Source organism: Phalangium opilio, unplaced genomic scaffold, assembly GCF_054372755.1.
Source record: "Phalangium opilio isolate 3A_F unplaced genomic scaffold, DU_Popi_V2 ptg000017l_1, whole genome shotgun sequence".
Taxonomy (NCBI): domain Eukaryota; kingdom Metazoa; phylum Arthropoda; class Arachnida; order Opiliones; family Phalangiidae; genus Phalangium; species Phalangium opilio.
Genome location: NW_028324151.1, coordinates 1,850,819 through 1,872,219, shown reverse-complemented (window position 1 = coordinate 1,872,219; position 21,401 = coordinate 1,850,819). Strand labels below are relative to the sequence as shown.

Genomic DNA, 21,401 nt, shown 5'->3' with positions numbered 1-21,401 from the left:
CAGAGTTTACAAGTAACGAGTCAAGAAGATGATTTCGACTAGAAACTCAAGTTACTGAACTGAATCGTCGTCTGCTTATGAGAGCGACGGTCCGACGGAGTTCTATAATCACTGTCAGACAGTGTGTGTTGATTCTTTGTCCACTCCTGCGCGATTGAAGTTGAATATTGTGATTAAAGCGATAAAGTAAAAGAAGCTTAATATAAATTATTGTTGAATATAATCAACATATTAATTCATTTGACACAGAATCCAGTTAAAAAATGACAGAAAAAGCTCCTCCAGTCGCTAATCAATCCGCGCTCCTTGAACAATACATACTTTTGGCGAAGTCAGCGAAGGGTCTGGCTGCTGTTGAGTTAATTAAACAAGTTCTTGAAGTTCCTGGCATTTATGTGTTTGGAGAATTGTTAGAAATGCCAAACATACAAGAGGTTAGTTTCATTTTCGCTTCACCCCAACTGCAGTTTATTCAAAAACTTTCGTTTAAATCATTTAGCTAGAAACAACTCCTAATGTCCCTTACTTACATTTGTTAAATGTGTTTGCCTACGGAACGTACGCGAACTATTTGGAAAATCAAGCTAAATTACCCGCTTTAACTCCCGCTATGATTACAAAACTGAGGCATCTCACGATAGTTTCACTCGCAACAAAGCTAAAAGTAAATAAAGTAACCTTTCTCTACAAAAACAGATTACCTAAAACGCGCGTTCCTACAATTTCAGTGCATTCCTTACTCAAAATTACTTCAAGAATTAGATCTAAAAAACTTGAGAGAACTAGAAGATTTAATTATAGAAGTAATTTACGCTGACGTAGTACGTGGGAAATTGGATCAAAAAAATAATCAGTTGGAAGTTGATTACACCATCGGTAGGGATATCAAACCTGATGATCTAAACACCGTAACTTCCGTTCTTCAAGAATGGTTCGTCAAAATTCAATTTATTCGAATTTGGAATATAATAAACGCGTTTCTATAAGAATAACTTGAAAACCCCTTATAGGTGTGACACATGCGAAACCGTTCTATCGAACATTCAAAGCCAAATAAGCCGAGCCAACAGCACGAAAGATAATCACACTAAACTTAAACAGCAAATCGAAAATGAGGTTGAAAAGCAAAAATATGTTAAAATTTAATAAAGTCGTTAAGATAATCTATGATAATCATTGACTGAGTTATCAGTAAACTAAAACAAAGGCCCACAAAATGAAACGTTTCTTTTCGCGCAGGTGACTAACATTAAAAAAACGTTGAAATCGCAGTCGCAAGATGGAGACGAACAAATGGCGACTGATATCCGTGAAGCCGCTCAAATGGATAAACCCAACAAGAAACCGACTAAAGCCAAGAGGTCCTAAATGAATTCCTTCTCAGAGTGTTTTATAATAATTAACAGTGTCGTTGTTCTTTTTGTCTCATCCCCCCCCCCTTCAAACGCATCATTTACTAAATCATTAACTATTTTGAGCTTCATAATAATTAAAGAAAATCATACTGTTAGGGATTTTTTTCCTCACTCATTTCTCTCTCCGAAACTTTGTATAAAAAATTGCCATTCTTCCCTTTCAGCTCTAAAGGCGGGAAATTGTGGCCCAAAACTACCTAATAACTTTGCACTTAAAAAAAATATCTATTTGCCATCTGCACCTCATTCTTTGTAATGTAATTGTAAAAGGTTGTAAATAGATACGAAGAAAACAAATAATAAAAGTCTATTTAACAAAGCAGTACGTTTCTCGAACCGATGTTAATAAAATGCATAGTTTGTTGTTTGCGTTAATTACTTTTAATTTTAATGCGTTGTAAACATTCCTATCTAAAACAAAATCGAAGAAAAAGAAACAGATCGTAATTATAATTAGGATTAAATGTAATTACTTTCTCATCGTATGAAAATAATTTCCTTCCACCAAAGACAAACCAGTTACAATTTACAAAACATTGCAGTAGTTCCAAGGGAAATTGGTTTTCTCCGGAGTTTCCATTAACTTTTTATCATTTTCAATCTTTTCATCATTTGTATCATCTTTACTTTCATCATCATCAGATTCTTCTTCATCTTCGGAAGAGCTAATTAGCGCTTCCGCATTCATTTCCGAACGAAACCCGGCGTTGTACACTTTACAATCCTCATCCTCTCGAAGCCTAATTACAATGAGATGTAAACTAGGTTTGCATTCGGCTAAGAAGCGTAACGAACCTTTTTAAGGCTGTTTTTTGGCTTGGTTCAATCAAATCCCAAACCGCTAATCTCATTCCACCCGTTACGATTCTATAATCGCATATTTCATCACCGTCCGTGATGGCCAGTGTTAATATGCGAGTAAAGACTTCGGGAAGACTGCATATGTAATCGCCATTGGGTAACAGACGCACTACACGAAGTAACGAAATGGTCAAGCGTATGTTTTTATCCCGTAACAGAATTGACCTTACTATGTATGCTCCCTAAGCCAGTATCTAAATTATACGATGACGAAACGAGCAAATCCTTATGACTATGAACCGCATCGGTACATCCGTATTTGGATGAATGATTTTTGATTTGTCTTATTTGACCAGTTTTCCATGTCAATACTTTCAAATTGACCCCTTCGTCACCCATAAATATGCGACCTTCTTTTGAACAGAGGGATTTCAAATGTTTCAAAGAATTTTTGGGGTTAACTATATCGAGATTAGGGTCTAGGGTGTATATCACAGATAGTAAATTGTCTCGCAACAACCAAATTTTGATGATGCCATCAACGGAACCCGAACAAATTTGGGTACCAGAGGCCTAAAAACATTATATCCAGCTTATAAAAAACGCCAAGTGACACGCTATGATCTCGTCTTACTTCTAGACAAGAAACAGCGTTTTCGTACGCGATTACTGAATGTACAACTTGATTACTCGAAAGGTTCCATATTTCGAGTTTCCCACCATCTGAATATGAAAATGGTTCGTGACAAATGATCGATACTCAAACGAACATTTGTCTTCATCTACCTGTTCCAGTCAGAGCGTATAAATGTTCAGGCATAATAGCCAGACACATAATATTGTTGAAGGTATAAATGGATTTCAGAAGAAAGCCTTGAGGTAAGAGCCAAACTCTAAGACTACAATCGCTGGAAGCAGATACCGCGATCTTTCTAGCTGAGTATCCATCACCCCCTTCTTCATTTCGAAGCAATTCCTCCCCCTTTTCTTTTGGAAGTAATCCCACACCATTGACGGAATCAGTGTGTCCACGTAAACTACACACTTCTTCCCCAGTTTTTGCATCCCATACTCTAGCTGTTGTATCGCGACTAAACACGCAAACATATACGTGTCAGAATTTCGGTTGCGTACCCATGTCGATACTCTAAAGTAATTAATTACCTTCCTGATATGACATATTCTTGATCAGCTTGTACACACCAAACTATATCACTATGTCCTTCAAGTTCTCGACAAACTATTTTGTAGTTTCGAAGATTTTTATGTTTTTTATTTGATGGTTCTTCGACGGGCGTTGCGCCTCTTAAGGGTGCTCTATTTAAAGACGTGGAAGAACCATCGGAATTTCCGATTGGTCGAACCTCAGTTTTGACCCTCTTATCTTCGTTGTTTCTGTTTTGTTCTTCCTCAGAATTTAACTCTCTAGTTCTTTTCATCTCTTCCGCTGTTTTTTGAACATTAGATAATGGTTCTAAAGTAGGCCTGACAATTTCTGGTTGTTTGTCGGACACAACATTGTCATCATCGGCAAAATCATTTCCATTACTGTCATCTTGTTCATTGTAACTAGCGACTGCACTTTCGTGCGTTAATTGCGAAAGAAGTTTCTGAAGTTCCTTTCTAATCGCAGTTTTCAAGAAAATCTGAAAATTGTAATTGCAGTTTGTTGGAAACGTTTGCCGATGCGTGTTATATACGGTTTGTTTTATTTTAGTATCAAATAACAAATTTGACATGACAGTCAAGGGAATGAAGGGATTCAATCCATTCTCACCTTTAACTTAGAAGGGCTTAAGTCATTTCTTCTATAGCTCATTGCCTTAATACGTTAATTAAGTTTAAATATTAATTGCATCAATCCAAAGTGCAATACACACCCGAATTATTTTTATTTTTTGTTAAACTTTCTTAAACGCAAATTAAAATAATATGCACATCATTTTTCGTGCCTTTCCACGTACAGACATTTACGATATAAAATAAAAAATAAATGTACCTTATTTTGCTCATCATCCGTCAATGGTCTTCTAAGAGATTCAAGATGCTCTATTTGCCGCAATTTTTTACGGTATTTTCTGATCTGCGTCTCATTTTCAGATGCCATTCAGCTCTCAATCTTTCTTATTTAAATTTAAATGATAATAAAATAATATTAATTTAATTACAATTAAATGTACAAAATCCCAACGAAACAAAGACAGTCGGTTGGCAACTTGAGTCTCGCAACTGAATCCGACCGAAGAGAAAGAGAATACGAACGCCAACAACAGACTACCGAGCAGACAGCCTGATTTCGAAGAATTGAATCGTTCGCCTTTTCCCATGGAGCAATAATTCAGGAGATCACGGTGCAATGTAAGGCACTTTAAGGAAAGGTTCATTTTTACTCCAATACTATTACTCCATTAAAATTCCAACGGAAAACGGTTGATACGCAAAGTGCCACGATGACGAAAATTCGTTAAATTTGAAATTCAATCATTAGCGTGGGTTTTCACGTTTAAAATACAAAATTTTGATGAAAACTGTTTAATCACAAACATAATATAAAATTTATTGTAATTTTTGTTTCCCGTTTTCCGAATTGGCCATTTTGAACTTGAATGCTTTCCTTAGGGTTTCCAATTGAGTGGCTAGCTGATTCTCGGTCATTTTATAGACAACTAGATCCTCCTTGCATTTCTTCAAGGAGCGACTAAGGGCCTGATTTTCGCGAACCAAAGCTAACGATTTCCGTGACGCTTCCCTTAATTGAATCGACAACTGGACGTTTTCTTCGATAGTTTTCTTGACCGTGAAAGACATTTGATCGTTTGAGGCTTTACGAAATTCGTAGGCTAAAGTGTCTACTTGGTGAACGACATCCTGAACTAACTGTTCTTTGTCCTCCAAGACTTCCCTTTCAATTCGACTTAAGTCTTGGCGGTAGAAAGCTTCCCTTTCAACTAACTTTGCTTCGGTTTCCGCTAATTTGTTTAAGATATCTTCTTTCAAAACCCGAAAATCTTCAAGCGCGGATAATTTTCCGGCTACAAAACAAGAAATTAAGCCTTTATTCTTGGAAAAAAGATTATAAAACGCCCAATATACTCAACTAAGAAGCATATTATCCTCTGTTAATTTATCCTTGCATTGTTGATATTCAACTTGCAATTGATTATAACGATAATCCAGCTTTTCGATGTCTTTCCTATGAACTTGTTGAATGCCTATTAATTTTTCCTGCAATTCGGTAATTTCTACAGCGCGATCTCGCAAAGCTCTCTTCAAAAACGCAACAGTGTCTTCTTTATCCTTTACTTCTTCGTCATACCCGATTTTATAAGTTTCCGTTTCATTCCTTAACTTCTCAATTAAATTGTCGCGGCTGTAGTAGAAGTATATATTTGAAGTAAATAAAATTCCGAATAAACAACTTACTACGAAGAATTAATTACTCGTCTAATTTTTCTTCCAAGCTTTTAATTCTAATATCCAATAGAGCTCTTTCCGTGTAAGTCAATTCTTCGGATTCCCCGAATACGTCACTTTTGGATTTGTCATCGCTTACTTTCGTGGTCCTTTTCCCGCCTTTTTTCTTTTCCCCTTTTTCCTTTGTTTTCGATTTCTTCTTTTTAGTTTTATGGGTTAATGGCATTATATTACGGACGATTTCCGATTCTAAAACCAATGGGGAGGAGTTGAAAAACAAACCTTTTAACGAAGCCGACGACTTCCCGGACCCGGCGGTTTGTTTGGGAGTCGCGTTGCCATAGCAACAGCCGCCATTTTGCTTGAATCGGAAAAATCGTATGCCCAAAAACGCAATAATTATAACTCATTAACGAATTTATTTTTATATATCATTTGACAATTAACAATTACAAAATAACATTTTTTGTTTTTTACATTAATATAACACGTAAGAGAAAAATACATATATTTCAAAATATATATTTATACAATCTTAGTTTAGGCTTGAGAGGAAAAATGTCACGTGACGTTTGTTTGTTTGTCGTTTACGAAAGATCGGGTATTTTCATTTAATTTGTATCCAATTTGCGATCCTTTAAAAACTCGATTAAAAAAAATAGTTTAGTAAAGATAAACTTTAAAAATTAATGAGATTACATTATATTAAAAAATTAACTTTTAATTAATTTAATATCGAATGTTGCTAGCTTTGATGGAAGATCGGGTACCGAATTTTAATTATCACAGCCAATTAGTTCAATTCTTTTAATTAATTTACCTATCCTCAAGCTTTTGATAAAAAAATATAATACATTTGTTTTAGTACAGTTTTGGGTATATAGATATTAAAAAGATATTTAAATACTTAATTAATTAGGAAGTGCGATTTGTGAAGAAGATGATGGATGACTATTTGGCAACAAGGGGTGATTTTTCGGTACTCACTCTATCGCGAGTGTCATCGGTTTCGTTTCCACTCTCGCTTAATAAGTCTTCTTCGGGGATAGGCGCGTATCTTTGACGTTCCGAACTGTTCCAAAGTCCGTAGCCAAAGTAAATTAGGAATCCTGATTGAATACATTCAATGTTTTTCTTTTTTAAAACGTTTCTTGGCCATTTTGAGGGAAAAAGGAGGATCCAATCAAGATTCCCATATTAACTTTCTATGCCACAAAGTTCTCCGCCATTTTGAGGGAAAAGGGAGGAGCCAATCAAGATTCCCCTATTAACCTTCCCTGCCACAAAGTTCTCCGCCATTTTGAGGGAAAAGGGAGGAGCCAATCAAGATTCCCCTATTAACCTTCCCTGCCACAAAGTTCTCCGCCATTTTGAGGGAAAAGGGAGTAGTCAATCAAGATTTCCATATTAACTTTCTATGCCACAAAGTTCTCCGCCATATTGAGGGAAAGGGAGGAGCCAATTTATGCTACTAATATAATCCATTTACTAAAGTTCTTCTAAGCCAATTGCCACTTTCACCCCACTAAACATTTCACGTCATTTATTGGGAGGTTATCCCCTACTAACCCTATATATATCCACCTCCATCAGTCTTTCACTGCCCGCCATTTTGGGGGTAAAGGAGAGGAGTACCCATTTCTACACCGCATCCCTTATACAATGAAACTTACCAACAGCCATCCAAACTGAAAATCGTATCCACGTTTCTTGTCTCAATTTGAACATGAGATACGTATTAGCAAAAACGCTTATAATAGAGGTGTAAGGCATACCGGGAGCCTAAAATAAGATCAATCACATGTTCAAAGAACATGGCTTAATTCTAAAGTATGTTGAAAAGGACATACTTTAAAAGCCAAATCTGTTGGATTCGACGGTTGTAAAGAAAGAGAAACTGATATTAATAAGATAACCACAAAGAGAACAGAGATTGGGATCAAAACGTAAAGTTCTAATAAGTAATCCTCCAAGTAGACCAATAACGCGTCTTCGATAACAGAAAGTAGAACTGAAGAGAAGGCGAAAGACAATTAGGCCTACATCATCATCATCATCTAGGACATTACAAAAACACTTCTTCTTACCAACTGCGACTATAAGATAAGTACATATCTTGGACGATAATTGCGTTGGTACTCTAAGTTTATCTAGATTAAAAAATTGTCGGAAGAACTCTCTCTTCGTATATTGTTGAGTCGAAATCATCATACTGGAAGATACGTTAACGGAGTTGCTGACTAGCGATTGCGGGCTCGAATTATACCTACGCGATAATATCAGAAATTAAAACTAAATCCTAATTACAGTTAAATATAACGCAGAAAAGCAGCGGAACAGAAATGGAAGAAAGAAGGAGAGAGAGAAATGTACCATTGGTAAGGCGTAAACACCATTTTTACCGTCGCAAGTACATCTTACATCTTACCAGCGGTATCATTTACAAAAGTGAACAGAAAAGAGTACAGAGAAGAACAAAGAAATCAGGGAAGTAATCTTACGAAGAGGAGATTGGGTTAGAGTGCAATGGGGCTCGCAATGGAACCGTTTCTACCGAAATACGGTACCTAAAGAATCAACTTGTAAAATAAAAATTAACGTTAAAACAACTAGAAACGGTCGAAGTTAGATATTACCTTAGAATAAGTACCGAAAGGGCAACTAGAGAATAAGCTAAAAGAGTTCCGATTGACATCATCTCGGTTAAGACATCAACTTCGAACATCATAGCCATTCCACCGGCAAATAACCCGGACAATAATGTCGCCAATACCGGTGTTCCGAGTCGAGCGTTTATTTTTCCCAGACCGCGAAATATAATACCATCCGATGCCATGGCGTATATAACACGCGGTAATGGAAACATACCACCTAACAGACTGTAGTTTTGAATAATAAAGAGTATGTTTTAAGTAACCTCTGTTACTGACAACTATAGTTAAAAAGGAAATGTTCAGATAACATAACATTATACCTTAAAAGAACGGCCTCTTTCTAAACATAAAAGAAATCAAATATTAAGAAGAAATAAATCATCTCTTATTACAAAATAATTAGCGTTTAATTAGTCTTAAAAAATCAAGGACTACTGAGCCGCCATTGCTTTGGTGACGTCTGATAGCCACCCCTAAAGTTATTGGTTGAATTCTCACGGCCCACTCGGTCACGCACGCGCGTAAGAGTTGCTATTTAGCAGACGCCACTAAAGCAATTGCGCAGTAGTTCTCGCTTTTCAGACTAATTAAACGCTAATTATTTTGTAATAAGATTGTCATTTATTTCTTTTCCATTATATTTAGAAAAAGGCCGTTCTTTTAAGGTATAACGTTACGCTACCTAAACTTTGTCTTTAAAGATTACCTAGTAGAAAGACCAGCTAGGGCTCCTATTGATATAACCCATTTTGCAACAGGCCAACCCACCATATCAAAGACATATGGTAATGGAGCTAACAGTTACAAAAGATATTTTACATTTTTAAATAAATATTTTCACGAAGCTTTAAAATAACTTCCGTACCCTGTTGATATTGATCGTAATAAGGCCACATTAAAGTTTGTATAGCCGATATCCCAAAATACGCGCAGAAAACAGTGGCGAGGGATATAACTATCGAAATGGGGATGGATTTTTGAGGGTTTTTAGCTTCCTCGCCTAAAGGAATCGCGTTTTTTTGTAGTAGTTAAAAGATCATGTGTATTTGTATTCTTTCGTATTTGTTGAAAAAAAACCTACCACTAGTCGCGATACAATCAAAGCCCACGAAAGAATAGAAACACGTCGCGGCACCTTGCATCATTTTTGACAAACCATAAGGAAAAAAACCACCTTTACCACGACCAGGTGGTATTTCATTAGCTGGAAGCCTCCAATTACGTATATTAGCTTTGAATGACCCGCATATTACAACGTAAAAAACCACGAGTAAATTTATTATTGTAAAAACGTTATTAAACTTTGTTGATTCTTTTACTCCAAAAGAGAGTAAAGCTGTAATTAATTAATTAATTAAATAAATCAATCAATCATTTACAATTAGCAGAAACTTCACTATCTTTACCGGTTAGTAAAAGCGTAATTCCTAAAGCTAAGAAATCTGGATACCCAGAAATGTAAGGTATATGTATCGGCATAATTTTTGTCAAGTAATTTTTCACTGGACTTCCCAAAAGGGAATCAATATAGTCACTGTAACCTCTAGCCACTGAGGCTGTACCGATGACGTATTCCAGAATGAGATTCCAGCCTATTATAAAGGCTGCGAATTCTCCAACTGTGACGTAACTGTAGATGTAAGCCGAACCGGCTTTCGGTACTCGCCCACCAAACTCAGCGTAGCAAAAGCCTACATTTACATTTTGATTTTGATTTATCACTCATACATTGTTATCCTTTCAACATGTTAAGTTACCGGAAAACACGGATACAACAGCGGCAATTGCAAAGGAAAGGATAACGGCTGGTCCCGATGATTTTGCAGCAACCTGACCTGCTATAACATACATTCCTAACCCTAATGTACTACCAATGCCTGGAATAATCCACTTAATTAATTAAAACCAACGCCACATGAATAATGAAAAAAAATTGCATAATACCCAGGAATGTTAAATCAAAAGTTGTTAAACATCGTTTCAATTCAGATTCTCTTTCCGTACCGCCTTTACCACCCATAGGTTTTTTCCTTACCAAAGCTTTGCCAAAATTTCGCCATAATCCCATTTTTTAGCCGTTAGATTAATTTTATTTATGAAGAATTTGATGTCTGAAAACGTCGCGATCAAAATTGTGTTGTTGTATACAAATGTGCCAGTGACCTGACCTATTATTAGCGTTATAAATTGATAAATATGTTTACATCTAGATTACACTCTATGATATAACGTCTTAATGAAGCCAAAAGAGAACCAGTTATGACAAGTTTAAGAAATTGATCTTTTAAACCTGATAAATATTTTACTGTTTTTTTATATAACGTCTACGTAAAAAATAGTCATTTAAATAATTAATATTCGGCGGGAATTTGTAACTTTCAAGGCTGTCAGTCTCAAAGAAGACAAGTATTTCTTTATTCACTTACCTCGTAGTAGTTACTAGTGTATTAACTAGTGTATTAAAAGTAGTAGTAGTACTTCCACTAAGCCTTGGCGAAAAATTTTTTACAGCTTAAAATTTGACACTGGAGTTAATTAACTTTAAAAAAATAACACTACGATATAAAAGAATGCTAAATCTACTTAACTACTGTTAAATTCTACTTAAATAAAATTACAAAGGGCGATTCGTCGGACTCACAGCAAAATATTTGCTTGCTCCTCGAACTGGCACGAAACGTCAAAGAACTTGAAAAGGGGGTGGATGCGTAGAGATAGGAAGTCACGTGGTTTAATAGGAGCATGTGATGATAAGCTGGAGAAGAGATGAAAACGTAGTGGTATCTCGGCGGTTCTCCGCCTTCCACTGTGTTACCGTTTAACGGGAGTTAATAAAGGGTGACATTACTGTATTATAAAAGTTGTCACACCCTTCCGGAGGTGTTTAAATTTTAATTAAGCATTTTAGTTAACCATTCAAGGTTGTTTTAAACCCCGACAACCTAAAATTGAATAAGAAACACGTAATACGGGGATTTTTGTGAAGAATTACATAAAATTATCTAATAGATAAAACAAACTCTTCGATATGATAAAAAAAAGTGAATTTTATTGTCACGGAACAATTGTTTTACAAAGAAAATTGTTAAAATTCAAATTCAGAATGATTTCTGATATCCGATCCCCGCCTGTCGCTACACACTTCTCATATATTACAGCCCTCTACGAATGGGGAGAGGTCTCTACCCCTACACTTGTCAACCCAACCACCCCTGTAAAACAGATATCATCAGATATTTGCGTCCTGAAACTATATGGACAAACATACCAAGCGGGAAATCCTTGACGTTGAAATATAAGTTTGGCGCATTTTACGTCATCGGCAATATCATCATCATGAAGACCTGTTTAATTATCACCCCATGTTAATTACAATTACCGTAACGTTTAGTAAACCTCGCAATAAAGTATAATTACTCTGGCAATCAAGATGGCATTCATTATGGGGTCCGGGTGGCGCACACCAGTAGTCGTCATTGATCTGATCAGAAAATGGTCAAATTAAAACGGAAGATATCATAATAGCCTCACTGAATACCTGAAATATACCACGCCAGTTTGGTACATATCCAATCGCGCTAGTATTGTAGGTACTCTCGGCAAATGCGAGGCAAACCCCTAGAAATAAGACAAAGATGTATGATTTTAAATTGATAAATATCTAGCTTTAAACATTGACAGAAATTGAAAAACTTACAGTCCGCAACTTGCTCACGTTTGAAGTTGTATTTGTTTAGCAAATCTTCGGCCAATTCGCATCTTTCGAAAATCTTTCCTTCAGAGACAAACACGAAACTTGCCAAAAGGAAAAAACCGTATAGAAACTTCATGACGCGAATTTCAAACATGATGATTATTTACGATGGTACCGGGGATTACTTAATTGGTATTAATCGGTACAGAATCAATTCTGAATAAACTCTTCGTTAGCTATTTTGCTTTTATACCATACTGGATATTTTTTGTAATTAAAAGATTTTTTATTCGAACGTTTTTGTATTTGTAATAAATAATGATGCTATGTAAAAAGTACATTTTTGCGTTTACACTTTTTAATAGATAATTATTCAGTTAAGTAAAAAATTAATTTGTGGTTTTAGTTCTTGGTCAAACCAAAAGGAAGAAACCGTATAGGCGGCCGCCAGCCGCCCTGGCCCGTTTCTTCGTGGGCGTGAACACACGCCATATTGGCTAGACGCCATTTTTTTCAGGTTTCTCAGTATGAAACGCATTTTTGAAGGAATTGAGGTTTACTTGGGAGGTGACGGATGGGTTTTTGGGGTCAAGTCACCTCCGGCGGACACGGGGCAGTCGGCACCTGTAGGGTAGGATCGCCGACATGTGTCGTATTCCCTCAATCTTTGTCGCTCAATAGGCTAGGCTTACAGGAGTTCGCCACACTCCCGACATGTACAAACTAACAAGTTCTTTATGAGTCTTGTGGTTCCAAGTGTTGGATGTCTTCACTTATTGTATTTTGAGACAAATGTTTCATATATTTTATTTGTATATCGCAGATATTTGTTACAGAATACCAAAAAGGTTTGGTCAAGGGCGGTCAGTAGTCCCTGGGGGAGGGAGACCACTCGGGTTCGAATCCCGCCAGGGGGGGGGATTTTTTTATGGATAAGTAAGTTTTATCTTGGCCTCTATATTCTTTTGGTTTTATTATTTTCCGCATGAGAGGGTGTGTCTTCACCCGGTATTCCTTTGTAGAATTACATAATAAATTAAATAAAATGCTTCAATATGATCAAAAGGTGAATTTTTAATGCCATTAGACAAATTTTTTTGACAGATAATTGATCGAATTCAAGTTCAGAATGATTTCTGATCTGTGAAAATTTCGGAAGCTAACTTTATCCGAACGTTCCGTCCTTCTGGGGTAGTAGAATTAGAGACACGGAAAGGCATCATGTCCGACCCCACGACAGTACCTACAATCTTTATATATCACAGTCCTTGACATATGACGAAAGATCTCTATTGGAGCACTTGTATACCCATCCATACCTATGACATAAATTGAAAAAGGGTTACATCCAAGAAGAGATTCGTGCCACGAAACCAGCAGGAAGTTACCAGGCGGAAAATCCGTGACGTTGATATATAAGACGCGCGCATTTTACATCATCAGCGATATCGTCATCAAGCAGACCTGTTTAATTAACACAGATGTTAATTACAATTAGCGTAACGTTTAGTAATGATGCGTAATTACTTTGACAATTAACATTGCATTCGTTAATGGGTTCGGGTGGGGAACACCAATATCTGTCGTTTATCTGTTTAGAAAACAACCTTAATTAGAATACCAGGTCGCGTACTAATTATCAACGAACTCTGATTACTTGGAAAAGTCCGTGATCATGACTTCCATCGCTGTTAAGACTTCCAAGCGCGCTGGTATTGTAAGTGCTCTCTGAAAACGCCAAACAAACCCCTAGAAAGAGTGTTGACACCCTGTGTTATTTTTTCATAGACTCTAACACGGTTAAAGATAAGGGGAGCCGACTGTCTATGAAATTCAAGATCCGAATGATATAAAGTTGATAAGGAAGAACATAAAAATCAAGGTGGACGGCATTTAGACGTTTCATCTTTGATTAATGTGGACGAGTTTCACGATCTTTACAGATAATTTTTAACGGCGTGAAAAGTGCAACGTGTAAGACTACATCAATGTAACCGTATTTATTTGAACCATGTATGCGGTATTACAGGAGTTCCAAAATAATGTAGGACCGAAATACAGGGGGTTCTATGGCCTATTTTGAGTGGAAAATGTTATATGACATTATGCCAAGTAATGATTAGATGGATTTACTGATAAATTAGCTTTGTCTTTCTGGTTGTTCCATTAAATTTAATTGGTCATAACGTAAAACACTCCAATCATAACATGTAAAAGGTCAAAGAAACTTTTAGACCATAAAACGAACTATATTTTGGTCATACCATTCTCTTTGGTAACACATTGTAAATCTACAGGGTTCATACGAAATTTCCAAAGTCAATTTCCCTGATATTTCCAGGTTTTCCAGAGTACTTCTGATAAATTTCCAGGTGAAATTTTTACATTGGAGGAGTGTTATAATCTCAAATAGGGTTACCAGGCTATACCTACAACCATATCTTTACCATTCTTAGCTAGGTTATAATAGACAGGACCAACATACAGAATTCCATAGACTGAAAAAATATATTTCTCTCCACTGAGACAACTAACATCGATTTTTTCGTGCACCAAATTAGATTTTGGGTCCTACTGAAGTGCAATTGTTTCACTTTATTTAATTTCCCTGATTTTTTAGAAAAAAAATTAGTTTTCCCTGATTTTTTGAATTAATTTTCATTTTCCCTGATATTTCCCTGATTTTTTAGAAAAAAAATTAGTTTTCCCTGATTTTTTGAATTAATTTTCATTTTCCCTGATATTTCCCTGATTTTTTCCTCTACACCAATTTCCCTGATATTTCCAGGTTTTCCCTGTTTTCCATGTTCGTATGAACCCTGATCTATAATTAGTGGGATAACAAATAAAATTGAAACACTTACAATCCGCAATTTGCGCACGTTTGAAGTTGTATTTGTTTAGCAGATCTTTGGCCAAATCGCATCTATCATAAACTTTTCCTTCAGAGACCAACACGAAAGTTGACAAAATGAAGAAGCAGTATAGAAACTTCGAATTGCGAACTTCAAACATGATGTTGGTTTAAAACCGCCTAACACTAACCACTAACGAACAAGTTCTCCTTGAGTTTTATATTCCGAGTGTCAAATCTCGGAGTGCGACAGCGACTTTATATGAAATACTCTACGCATAATTAACTCGGGTATTGAAAAACAAGTTTTACGAACAAAGTTAAAAATTAACTCATCGAATTGCTAATGAGATGAGTCTAGAGAAAGGAGGCAGACAAAGCGTTCCGTTTTATTTCTGTAAATGGGAACGGAACAGTACCGTATTAATTTAAATAATAATTATAAAAACTTTCGGTCCATTGTAATAAAGTGGATTAGGGGGTCGAAAACGGGTTTAGTTAACGTAAACTATTCTTAGCAAAGTTCGCGCTATAGATTAATTAAATCAGTTGAGATGTATTAACCGAAGTCACGTGGTTAATAACTCTAAGCGTTACTGTTTAATTTTTCGTACCATTCCCGCTCTGAAAGACGTCATTATCAATATTGATGTTAGACTAATATTGCTAAATGCGCTTTTTCTATTCAATTAATAATATTGTTATAAATATAAGGAATGTGACGTTTGATTGAAGTATTTAGGAATCCCCTTGCCTTTCAATATTAAGACTACAGTTTTGATAAGACAGTGTTCTTGTGAAAATTTACATAAAATTATCTTATAGATGAAACAAACTCTGCAATATGATAAAAAAAGTGAATTTTATTGTCATGGAACAATTGTTCTACATAGAAAAATGTTAAAATTCAAATTCCGAATGATTCCTGATATCCGATCCTCGCCTGCCGCTACACACTCCTCATATATTACAGCCCTCTACGAACGAGGAAAGGTCTCTACCCCTACACTTGTCAAGCCAACCACCCCTATAACATAAATTAAATTAATTATATCATCAGAGATTTACGTCCTGAAACTAGACAAACATACCAAGCGGGAAATCCTTGACGTTCAAATATAAGTTTCGCGCATTTTACATCATCGGCAATATCATCATCATGAAGACCTGTTTAATTATCACCCCATGTTAATTACCGTAACGTTTAGCAAAGCTCGCAATAAGCTATAATTACTCTGGCAATCAAGATGGCATTCATTATGGGGTCCGGGTGGCGCACACCAGTATAGGTCATTTATCTGATGAGAAAATGGTCAAATTAAAACGGAAGATATCATAATAGCCTCTCTGATTACCTGAAATATACCACGCCAGTTTGGTTCATATCCAATTGCGCTAGTATTGTAGGTACTCTCGGCAAATGCGAGGCAAACCCCTAGAAATAAGAGAAAAATGTATGATTTTAAATTAACAAATATCTATCTTTAAACATTGACTGAAATTGAAAAACTTACAGTCGGCAATCTGTTCACGTTTGAAGTTGTATTTATTTAGCAAATCTTCGGCCAATTCGCATCTTTCGAAAATCTTTCCTTCAGAGACCAACACGAAACTTGCCAAAATAAAGAAACAGTATAGAAACTTCATGATGCAAACTTCAAACATGTTCATTAGTTACGATGGCGACAGGGATTTCTTAACTTATCTCGAAGGATACCGAATCTATTCTGAACTAACCTGTCGTTAGATATTTTGCTTTATACCATACAGGATATTTTTTAAACAATGGGATCTTGGAATTAAAAGATTTTTATTCGAAAGTTTTCTTAATACTTTATCATTTGGTTACATAAAATATTATTTTTTCCGTTTTCACTTTTTAATAGACAATCATCCTCGTGTTGAGGGGAAGAAAGCTTCACGATCCACACTTCTTTATCATGGATTCAATAATAAAATGTACCTACTTCGACTTTCAAACGTACGTACCCTAACCGGCGCATTATTTTAATGCTTAGCCCGTCACACGTTATAGTGTGTAAGTACATTCTTCTTTCAAAAAAGGACAAATGAATAACTCGTTCAGTGAAACATAAATGATGAAGTGGAAAAAAGGACATTGTTTTGCAGCACATAAATGATGAATTACAAATGGATAACTCGATCATTCAGCAAATAGAAACATCAGTTTGAAATGGATAACTCGTTCAACAAATAGAAATTTATAACTGGTTCAGTAAAAATGCTTTATTTCGTCAAAAATTACATAGAAAAGTAATAAAACACAACATTCTATTGGATTCTTGTAAAAATGCTTTATTTTGGCACAAATTACATAAAAAGTAACGAAAAACACAACATATTTTTAGAAAGTCTCGCATTTCAAAACTGTTCCATAATTTTGTTTCATTTCTCTTTGCACTTCGTCAATTAAAAGCCCATAAATGGCTTTCCACTCATCCTTTGTTGACTTCTTAATATTCCTGCAATCAGCAATCGCGAAATGACCATTTAAAAACCCCCTTAATTTAATGTTAATGTTAGTTATAGCATAACTAACCGATACAAGCATTTGATAATCAAATCGAGTCTTTCCAAATCCCGATTATCAATAAGTGTTAACAAGAAACACATAAAATGGTTAGTATCATCTTCTAACGGTTCTGAAAACACGACAAAATTAAAAAAAAAAACCCTACACCTTTTACCGTATGTGAGTGTACACTGATGGTCTCACCAGTTGACTTGACCCATTCCGCAATTATTTGTCGCTGGGGTTCAAGATCTACAGCGCCACAAAGAGCGGCTTTTACCAATTCCCTTCGACTGTTAGTTGCAGTTGCAGGTACTTTATTGGTCTCATTCGACGCGCTAGCTCCAACATTAGCACTTTTAATATTGAGAAAATTACTTAACGAGTAAGATTTCTTCGCTGGTAAAGGTTTCTTTCGTTTAGATGGTGAGGTTTTCTTTGTTGGTGAGCGCCGCTTCTTGGGTGTACTTGCTTTCTTATTATTATTATTTAACATTCCTCCTAGGCCTACCATCCTTTTATTGGGGGAATTTATGTTAGCCAATGCTGCAACAGCCTTTCTAGATTTAAAATCTTCGATAATTTCTCTTCGAATGTCTTCAGGCATTGCATTGAGAAAACTTTCGTCAAGCTGAAAGTCAAGTTAATAATGATACCAAGCCAGTACGGGCAATGTTTTCAAATACCTTGTCTTCCTCAGCTGGAACACCTTCCGTTTCTGATGCGATGGACTCAAGGTCCGGAAAAGCAACTTCGGCCATATCAGGTACTTTTTCACCAACAAGATTGTCTTCCTGATGCGGAATTTTTAATGTTTCTTCTAAACCCGTGACATTTGTGGCTGATTCTTCTTTCTTTGTTACGGATGACGATTGTAATTGCTCTTGAATACTGGTTGAGGTACTTGCCGCCTTTTTAAATAAGGACAGCAACGTTGTAGACTGATTCTTTTCCATTCCAATAACTGGCGCTAGTCTACTGACTTGAATGCCCATCTATGCCATGCAGTAAATCAGATTGCTTCGAAGATTGCAATTGCAATTACAACTTACGCCTCTGATATCTTGCGGAGGTAATTTCATTTGTCTCAGGCAAGCAATTGCCTCTTTGCTTATTAAATCCGCACTATCAGTTGGAAGATGTACTGTCATTGATTTAGCGATGTTATCGCATATTCCATGACCCATAAACTTGACAGTTTCAACTGGTGCGTCTTTACTGCGAACCTGTAATTGAAAAACGAAAAATTACCGAAATTTTGAGCAAGTTAAGTACTTACCTTTATTTTTAGAGTAATTAGTTTTCCTCTACGATTAATTTTTTTAAGTCGTTTTTCTACTTCCTCTGACAGTTCTCTAAGGAAAGTCTCTGGTTCTTCTTGCTGTAGTTGTTAATGTCAATTATGCGTAAATAACATAATAACAAAAGGTATGACTCGTGTCATCCCATACGCCGGAATGCTAAATACGTACAGTTTGAAATCTCATTCCATAGTTTATCTCAGCAGACACTGATTTGCGTTCCTTCTCTGTCTTAACCACTCTGTCATCTTTGCCTCTGCAATGATCGAACAAGGTTTTCCCCGTTTTGGGTCCAAATTCTTTTTGCAAGGTATTTAAAGAGACTCCTTGAAGGTCTTCGCAAGTAACAACGTTAAGGGCTTCTAAACGACTCTGGGTGGCGTATCCGACACCAGGAAGGCTTCTAACAAGTTGTTTCTTCATAAAATCCTTTTCTTCGTGTTGTTTTACGAAATACTGTCCATTTGGTTTCGCACACCTGGTAGCTAATCTGGCTACTAAGATACTACCGCCAATACCGGCTGAAGCCATACACCTGGTCAGTTTGTGAATTTCTTCTCTCAAAAAACTGGCCAGTTCTAATGGACTTCCACCAGTGGATTTGAGGACATCAGTGCAATCAATGAACATTTCGTCGCAACTAATGGCTTCAATGTCCAGAGTTAGGCTGGCGACTAGATTATACAATGCTTGCGATACTTCCGTGTACCCTTCAAAATCGTAGGGGACAACCTGCAGATCGGGACAACGCCTAAAGGCCTCGCCTAAATACATCCCATTTTTAACTCCGCATTGTCTGGCTTCGTAGCTGCAACTGGCAACTTCGGAAGTTGAGCCAATATTTTTATGAGCGTCATAATCAGTAACTTTGACCTCTGAACCGGTTTCTTCACCCGCCTTAATCAAAGCGTTCGATTTGTATCGATTTTTGTAATAATTGTACTCGTAATCTACGTTAGTTCCTTGCCGGTTCGGAGCATTACCGCTCTTTCCGTGAGTTACGGCTACTGGTTTCCCAACGAGTTCCGGATGGTTTCTCAACGCGACTGAGACGAAAAAACAATCCATATCCAAATGCATAATGACTTTTTGATTAATTCCAAGGGAAAATATATTTTCGTCTATACTGTCACAAATGGAATTGGTTTTCATCCAATTTACGAAAAGATCTCTACCAGGGAAATCTCCCTTATGGTTGACGTGTAATTGGTTAACAAAGTCTTTAAAATCGGCGGCTGCCGTTGAAATGTGGTGAAGTCGAGAATGATTGTAATAATCAGATAGAAAATTTGGTTGACCCGCTTTGACAACTTTGGGAGGGGATTTAACAATGTTGATTGATGAAATGTTATCGGTTGTTTCATTAATTTCATCCGTTCTTGGGGTACTTGTAATAATTTTTGAGCCGCTCTCGTCTTCAAGGGGTACTACGGGAGTACTTATAATATCGGATGTATTTTCAGGTACAGTATTGGGTTCAGTACTATCACTGCCAGATTGAGAGTACTCTGAAGTATTTTTATTTACTGATTTATTTGTTTCTGATTCTTCCAAACATTCATTTCCTGATAAACTTGTATTTGTTGCGCTTTTATTAAACTCTAGTTTAGTTTGACCTTGCTTATAACTAGAGGTATAGAGTTGATACTCCGAACACGATAAAAGTTTCCCAGCAGTGATGCTAAAATCATAGAATACGTGATATGTCTAATGTTTTAGCCCAATTATCGAAGATGCCCACTAACCTATCCGTTATCCATTCTGGTCTAACTATCTTATGATGATCCCTAAGTTTCTGGATTTTAAAATGAGGTAGATTTGTAGCTATTATGTGGGTTGTGTTTGATTGGGAATATGTATGATAAATTCCACCGTGTTTTGCCATAAGTGTTTTTAGATCCTCAGCGCTAGGATCTACGTTTAAAATCACATTTACCCATGTCCTCAGAACGTTAGCTCTAATGTATAACTTACTCGTATGCCCATTAACAAATATGGCAACACCAGAAAATATTTTATCTATTGAAAACTCTGATTGTTCTTCGTTAACCGTTTTCAAAGCAAATTGTTCATTCAATTTTTGTATTTTCGCGTCCATATAACCACCCTAAGTGTTTTAATCGTTCACAATACCATAGATGACACTCAATTTTAACTTAAAAAAAAATTAAAACGAAACTCACCCATTGCTCAAAGCCTGTAGGCTGCGATCTCAATTTTTGTTTCCAAGCTTTTGAAGCCATTTTCGCGACACACAAATAAAAAACACCACAAATATTACTCCAATTGCGTTTCTTTTACAAACTAGAACCACTGTTAAACATTGTTTAAGTATAATTAACAAAATAATAATTCCTTTACTATAACACCATCGAAACGACCGCGAAACTACTCCCGCCAAAATTTCCAAAGACTGAGAAAAGTTATCAGAATATAAAGCAGACGACAGTATAAACATGGAATTTGGAAAATTGTATAAAATTTGTCTACATCTCACACCATATTTCATTTTCGAGCGATTTCATTGGTCTTGAACGTGATCGCTCGTTTCCCGCCAAAATACTGTGTCTATATCTTACACCTATTTCTTTATCAGGAGATTTTATTGGTCTCGAACGTGGTCGCTCGTTTCCCGCCAAAATACTATGTCTATATCTTACACCTATTTCTTTTTCAAGATATTTTATTGGTCTTGTAGGACCACGAGGTCCCTTACTGCCAAAATATTATGGCTA

At 36.2% G+C, this 21,401-nt stretch overlaps 8 protein-coding genes across 17 annotated transcripts; 1 reads left to right on the top strand and 7 right to left on the bottom strand.

The window, feature by feature from the left end:
* Nucleotides 1-50: 50 nt before the first annotated feature.
* On the top strand, nt 51-1,737 carry CSN7 (COP9 signalosome subunit 7). Its single transcript, XM_089866179.1, has 7 exons — nt 51-186; nt 250-434; nt 500-664; nt 729-931; nt 1,011-1,116; nt 1,240-1,361; nt 1,580-1,737. Exons 2-7 carry the CDS (start codon nt 264-266, stop codon nt 1,614-1,616), a joined length of 804 nt encoding a protein of 267 aa, XP_089722305.1. The 5' UTR covers nt 51-186; nt 250-263; the 3' UTR covers nt 1,617-1,737.
* A 36-nt stretch (nt 1,738-1,773) lies between these two features.
* Nucleotides 1,774-4,457, bottom strand: LOC149702391 (kinesin-like protein KIF21A). 3 transcript variants are annotated; one of them, XM_089866166.1, is made up of 8 exons: nt 4,216-4,457; nt 3,994-4,038; nt 3,381-3,862; nt 3,003-3,307; nt 2,851-2,939; nt 2,447-2,789; nt 2,211-2,385; nt 1,774-2,155 (listed from the first exon to the last, which is right to left on the bottom strand). In XM_089866166.1, exons 1-8 carry the CDS (start codon nt 4,321-4,323, stop codon nt 1,942-1,944), a joined length of 1,761 nt encoding a protein of 586 aa, XP_089722292.1. In that variant the 5' UTR covers nt 4,324-4,457; the 3' UTR covers nt 1,774-1,941. The 3 variants fall into 3 exon arrangements, with proteins under 3 accessions (XP_089722292.1, XP_089722294.1, XP_089722293.1); XM_089866168.1 differs by having other exon boundaries at nt 3,994-4,126; nt 4,216-4,351; XM_089866167.1 differs by lacking the exon at nt 3,994-4,038.
* An 87-nt stretch (nt 4,458-4,544) lies between these two features.
* Nucleotides 4,545-5,888, bottom strand: LOC149702390 (cilia- and flagella-associated protein 157-like). Its single transcript, XM_089866178.1, has 3 exons — nt 5,657-5,888; nt 5,315-5,586; nt 4,545-5,248 (listed from the first exon to the last, which is right to left on the bottom strand). Exons 1-3 carry the CDS (start codon nt 5,854-5,856, stop codon nt 4,773-4,775), a joined length of 948 nt encoding a protein of 315 aa, XP_089722304.1. The 5' UTR covers nt 5,857-5,888; the 3' UTR covers nt 4,545-4,772.
* Nucleotides 5,889-6,029: 141 nt separating this feature from the next.
* Nucleotides 6,030-10,990, bottom strand: LOC149702389 (cationic amino acid transporter 2-like). Of its 8 annotated transcripts, none has more exons than XM_089866160.1 (14): nt 10,711-10,990; nt 10,489-10,608; nt 10,229-10,395; nt 10,042-10,161; nt 9,691-9,975; nt 9,366-9,620; nt 9,150-9,284; nt 8,991-9,078; nt 8,267-8,509; nt 8,132-8,197; nt 7,718-7,896; nt 7,481-7,641; nt 7,304-7,412; nt 6,030-6,739 (listed from the first exon to the last, which is right to left on the bottom strand). In XM_089866160.1, the coding sequence occupies exons 3-14, from the start codon at nt 10,350-10,352 to the stop codon at nt 6,582-6,584; spliced, it is 1,923 nt and encodes a 640-aa protein (XP_089722286.1). In that variant the 5' UTR covers nt 10,353-10,395; nt 10,489-10,608; nt 10,711-10,990; the 3' UTR covers nt 6,030-6,581. The 8 variants fall into 8 exon arrangements, with proteins under 8 accessions (XP_089722286.1, XP_089722287.1, XP_089722288.1 ...); XM_089866161.1 differs by having other exon boundaries at nt 10,453-10,574; XM_089866162.1 differs by having other exon boundaries at nt 10,489-10,574.
* A 321-nt stretch (nt 10,991-11,311) lies between these two features.
* On the bottom strand, nt 11,312-12,871 carry LOC149702388 (lysozyme C-like). Its single transcript, XM_089866187.1, has 5 exons — nt 11,982-12,871; nt 11,823-11,902; nt 11,702-11,765; nt 11,553-11,628; nt 11,312-11,496 (listed from the first exon to the last, which is right to left on the bottom strand). The coding sequence occupies exons 1-5, from the start codon at nt 12,130-12,132 to the stop codon at nt 11,430-11,432; spliced, it is 438 nt and encodes a 145-aa protein (XP_089722313.1). The 5' UTR covers nt 12,133-12,871; the 3' UTR covers nt 11,312-11,429.
* Nucleotides 12,872-12,928: 57 nt separating this feature from the next.
* Nucleotides 12,929-15,554, bottom strand: LOC149702387 (lysozyme-like). Its single transcript, XM_089866189.1, has 5 exons — nt 14,843-15,554; nt 13,636-13,727; nt 13,506-13,569; nt 13,367-13,442; nt 12,929-13,297 (listed from the first exon to the last, which is right to left on the bottom strand). The coding sequence occupies exons 1-5, from the start codon at nt 14,991-14,993 to the stop codon at nt 13,231-13,233; spliced, it is 450 nt and encodes a 149-aa protein (XP_089722315.1). The 5' UTR covers nt 14,994-15,554; the 3' UTR covers nt 12,929-13,230.
* A 123-nt stretch (nt 15,555-15,677) lies between these two features.
* LOC149702386 (lysozyme C-like) lies at nt 15,678-17,010 on the bottom strand. Its single transcript, XM_089866186.1, has 5 exons — nt 16,347-17,010; nt 16,188-16,267; nt 16,067-16,130; nt 15,924-15,999; nt 15,678-15,859 (listed from the first exon to the last, which is right to left on the bottom strand). Exons 1-5 carry the CDS (start codon nt 16,501-16,503, stop codon nt 15,793-15,795), a joined length of 444 nt encoding a protein of 147 aa, XP_089722312.1. The 5' UTR covers nt 16,504-17,010; the 3' UTR covers nt 15,678-15,792.
* Nucleotides 17,011-17,132: 122 nt separating this feature from the next.
* Nucleotides 17,133-21,125, bottom strand: Rev1 (Rev1 DNA directed polymerase). Its single transcript, XM_089866156.1, has 10 exons — nt 20,850-21,125; nt 20,641-20,773; nt 20,412-20,580; nt 18,838-20,347; nt 18,645-18,746; nt 18,418-18,591; nt 18,052-18,360; nt 17,570-17,996; nt 17,393-17,495; nt 17,133-17,315 (listed from the first exon to the last, which is right to left on the bottom strand). The coding sequence occupies exons 1-10, from the start codon at nt 20,907-20,909 to the stop codon at nt 17,198-17,200; spliced, it is 3,105 nt and encodes a 1,034-aa protein (XP_089722282.1). The 5' UTR covers nt 20,910-21,125; the 3' UTR covers nt 17,133-17,197.
* Nucleotides 21,126-21,401: the final 276 nt, after the last annotated feature.

What these genes read in the sequence shown, in the direction of transcription:
- CSN7 (XM_089866179.1), top strand. Translation starts at nt 264, where the DNA reads ATGACAGAAAAAGCTCCTCCAGTCGCTAATCAATCCGCGCTCCTTGAA. An exon ending in ACTTCCGTTCTTCAAGAATG is followed by an intron (nt 932 to 1,010) that starts GTTCGTCAAAAT and finishes AACCCCTTATAG; the next exon opens with GTGTGACACATGCGAAACCG. An exon ending in AACAGCAAATCGAAAATGAG is followed by an intron (nt 1,117 to 1,239) that starts GTTGAAAAGCAA and finishes CTTTTCGCGCAG; the next exon opens with GTGACTAACATTAAAAAAAC.
- LOC149702391 (XM_089866166.1), bottom strand. Translation starts at nt 4,323, where the DNA reads ATGGCATCTGAAAATGAGACGCAGATCAGAAAATACCGTAAAAAATTG. An exon ending in TAAGCCCTTCTAAGTTAAAG is followed by an intron (nt 3,863 to 3,993) that starts GTGAGAATGGAT and finishes TACAATTTTCAG; the next exon opens with ATTTTCTTGAAAACTGCGAT. An exon ending in ACGCTGTTTCTTGTCTAGAA is followed by an intron (nt 2,790 to 2,850) that starts GTAAGACGAGAT and finishes TAATGTTTTTAG; the next exon opens with GCCTCTGGTACCCAAATTTG.
- LOC149702390 (XM_089866178.1), bottom strand. Translation starts at nt 5,856, where the DNA reads ATGCCATTAACCCATAAAACTAAAAAGAAGAAATCGAAAACAAAGGAA. An exon ending in TTGGAAGAAAAATTAGACGA is followed by an intron (nt 5,587 to 5,656) that starts GTAATTAATTCT and finishes CTTCTACTACAG; the next exon opens with CCGCGACAATTTAATTGAGA. An exon ending in AGAGGATAATATGCTTCTTA is followed by an intron (nt 5,249 to 5,314) that starts GTTGAGTATATT and finishes CTTGTTTTGTAG; the next exon opens with CCGGAAAATTATCCGCGCTT.
- LOC149702389 (XM_089866160.1), bottom strand. Translation starts at nt 10,352, where the DNA reads ATGGGATTATGGCGAAATTTTGGCAAAGCTTTGGTAAGGAAAAAACCT. An exon ending in TTTTGATTTAACATTCCTGG is followed by an intron (nt 10,162 to 10,228) that starts GTATTATGCAAT and finishes GGATTATTCCAG; the next exon opens with GCATTGGTAGTACATTAGGG. An exon ending in TTCAGTTTGGATGGCTGTTG is followed by an intron (nt 6,740 to 7,303) that starts GTAAGTTTCATT and finishes GTATTCAATCAG; the next exon opens with GATTCCTAATTTACTTTGGC.
- LOC149702388 (XM_089866187.1), bottom strand. Translation starts at nt 12,132, where the DNA reads ATGTTTGAAATTCGCGTCATGAAGTTTCTATACGGTTTTTTCCTTTTG. An exon ending in ACTGGCGTGGTATATTTCAG is followed by an intron (nt 11,766 to 11,822) that starts GTATTCAGTGAG and finishes TTTTCTGATCAG; the next exon opens with ATCAATGACGACTACTGGTG. An exon ending in CGTCAAGGATTTCCCGCTTG is followed by an intron (nt 11,497 to 11,552) that starts GTATGTTTGTCC and finishes TCTGTTTTACAG; the next exon opens with GGGTGGTTGGGTTGACAAGT.
- LOC149702387 (XM_089866189.1), bottom strand. Translation starts at nt 14,993, where the DNA reads ATGTTTGAAGTTCGCAATTCGAAGTTTCTATACTGCTTCTTCATTTTG. An exon ending in ACGTGCGCAAATTGCGGATT is followed by an intron (nt 13,728 to 14,842) that starts GTAAGTGTTTCA and finishes CACTCTTTCTAG; the next exon opens with GGGTTTGTTTGGCGTTTTCA. An exon ending in CGTCACGGATTTTCCGCCTG is followed by an intron (nt 13,298 to 13,366) that starts GTAACTTCCTGC and finishes TTTATGTCATAG; the next exon opens with GTATGGATGGGTATACAAGT.
- LOC149702386 (XM_089866186.1), bottom strand. Translation starts at nt 16,503, where the DNA reads ATGAACATGTTTGAAGTTTGCATCATGAAGTTTCTATACTGTTTCTTT. An exon ending in ATGCCATCTTGATTGCCAGA is followed by an intron (nt 16,000 to 16,066) that starts GTAATTATAGCT and finishes ATAATTAAACAG; the next exon opens with GTCTTCATGATGATGATATT. An exon ending in CGTCAAGGATTTCCCGCTTG is followed by an intron (nt 15,860 to 15,923) that starts GTATGTTTGTCT and finishes TTTATGTTATAG; the next exon opens with GGGTGGTTGGCTTGACAAGT.
- Rev1 (XM_089866156.1), bottom strand. Translation starts at nt 20,909, where the DNA reads ATGGCTTCAAAAGCTTGGAAACAAAAATTGAGATCGCAGCCTACAGGC. An exon ending in CCAGAATGGATAACGGATAG is followed by an intron (nt 20,348 to 20,411) that starts GTTAGTGGGCAT and finishes CTATGATTTTAG; the next exon opens with CATCACTGCTGGGAAACTTT. An exon ending in GGAATGGGTCAAGTCAACTG is followed by an intron (nt 17,496 to 17,569) that starts GTGAGACCATCA and finishes TCGTGTTTTCAG; the next exon opens with AACCGTTAGAAGATGATACT.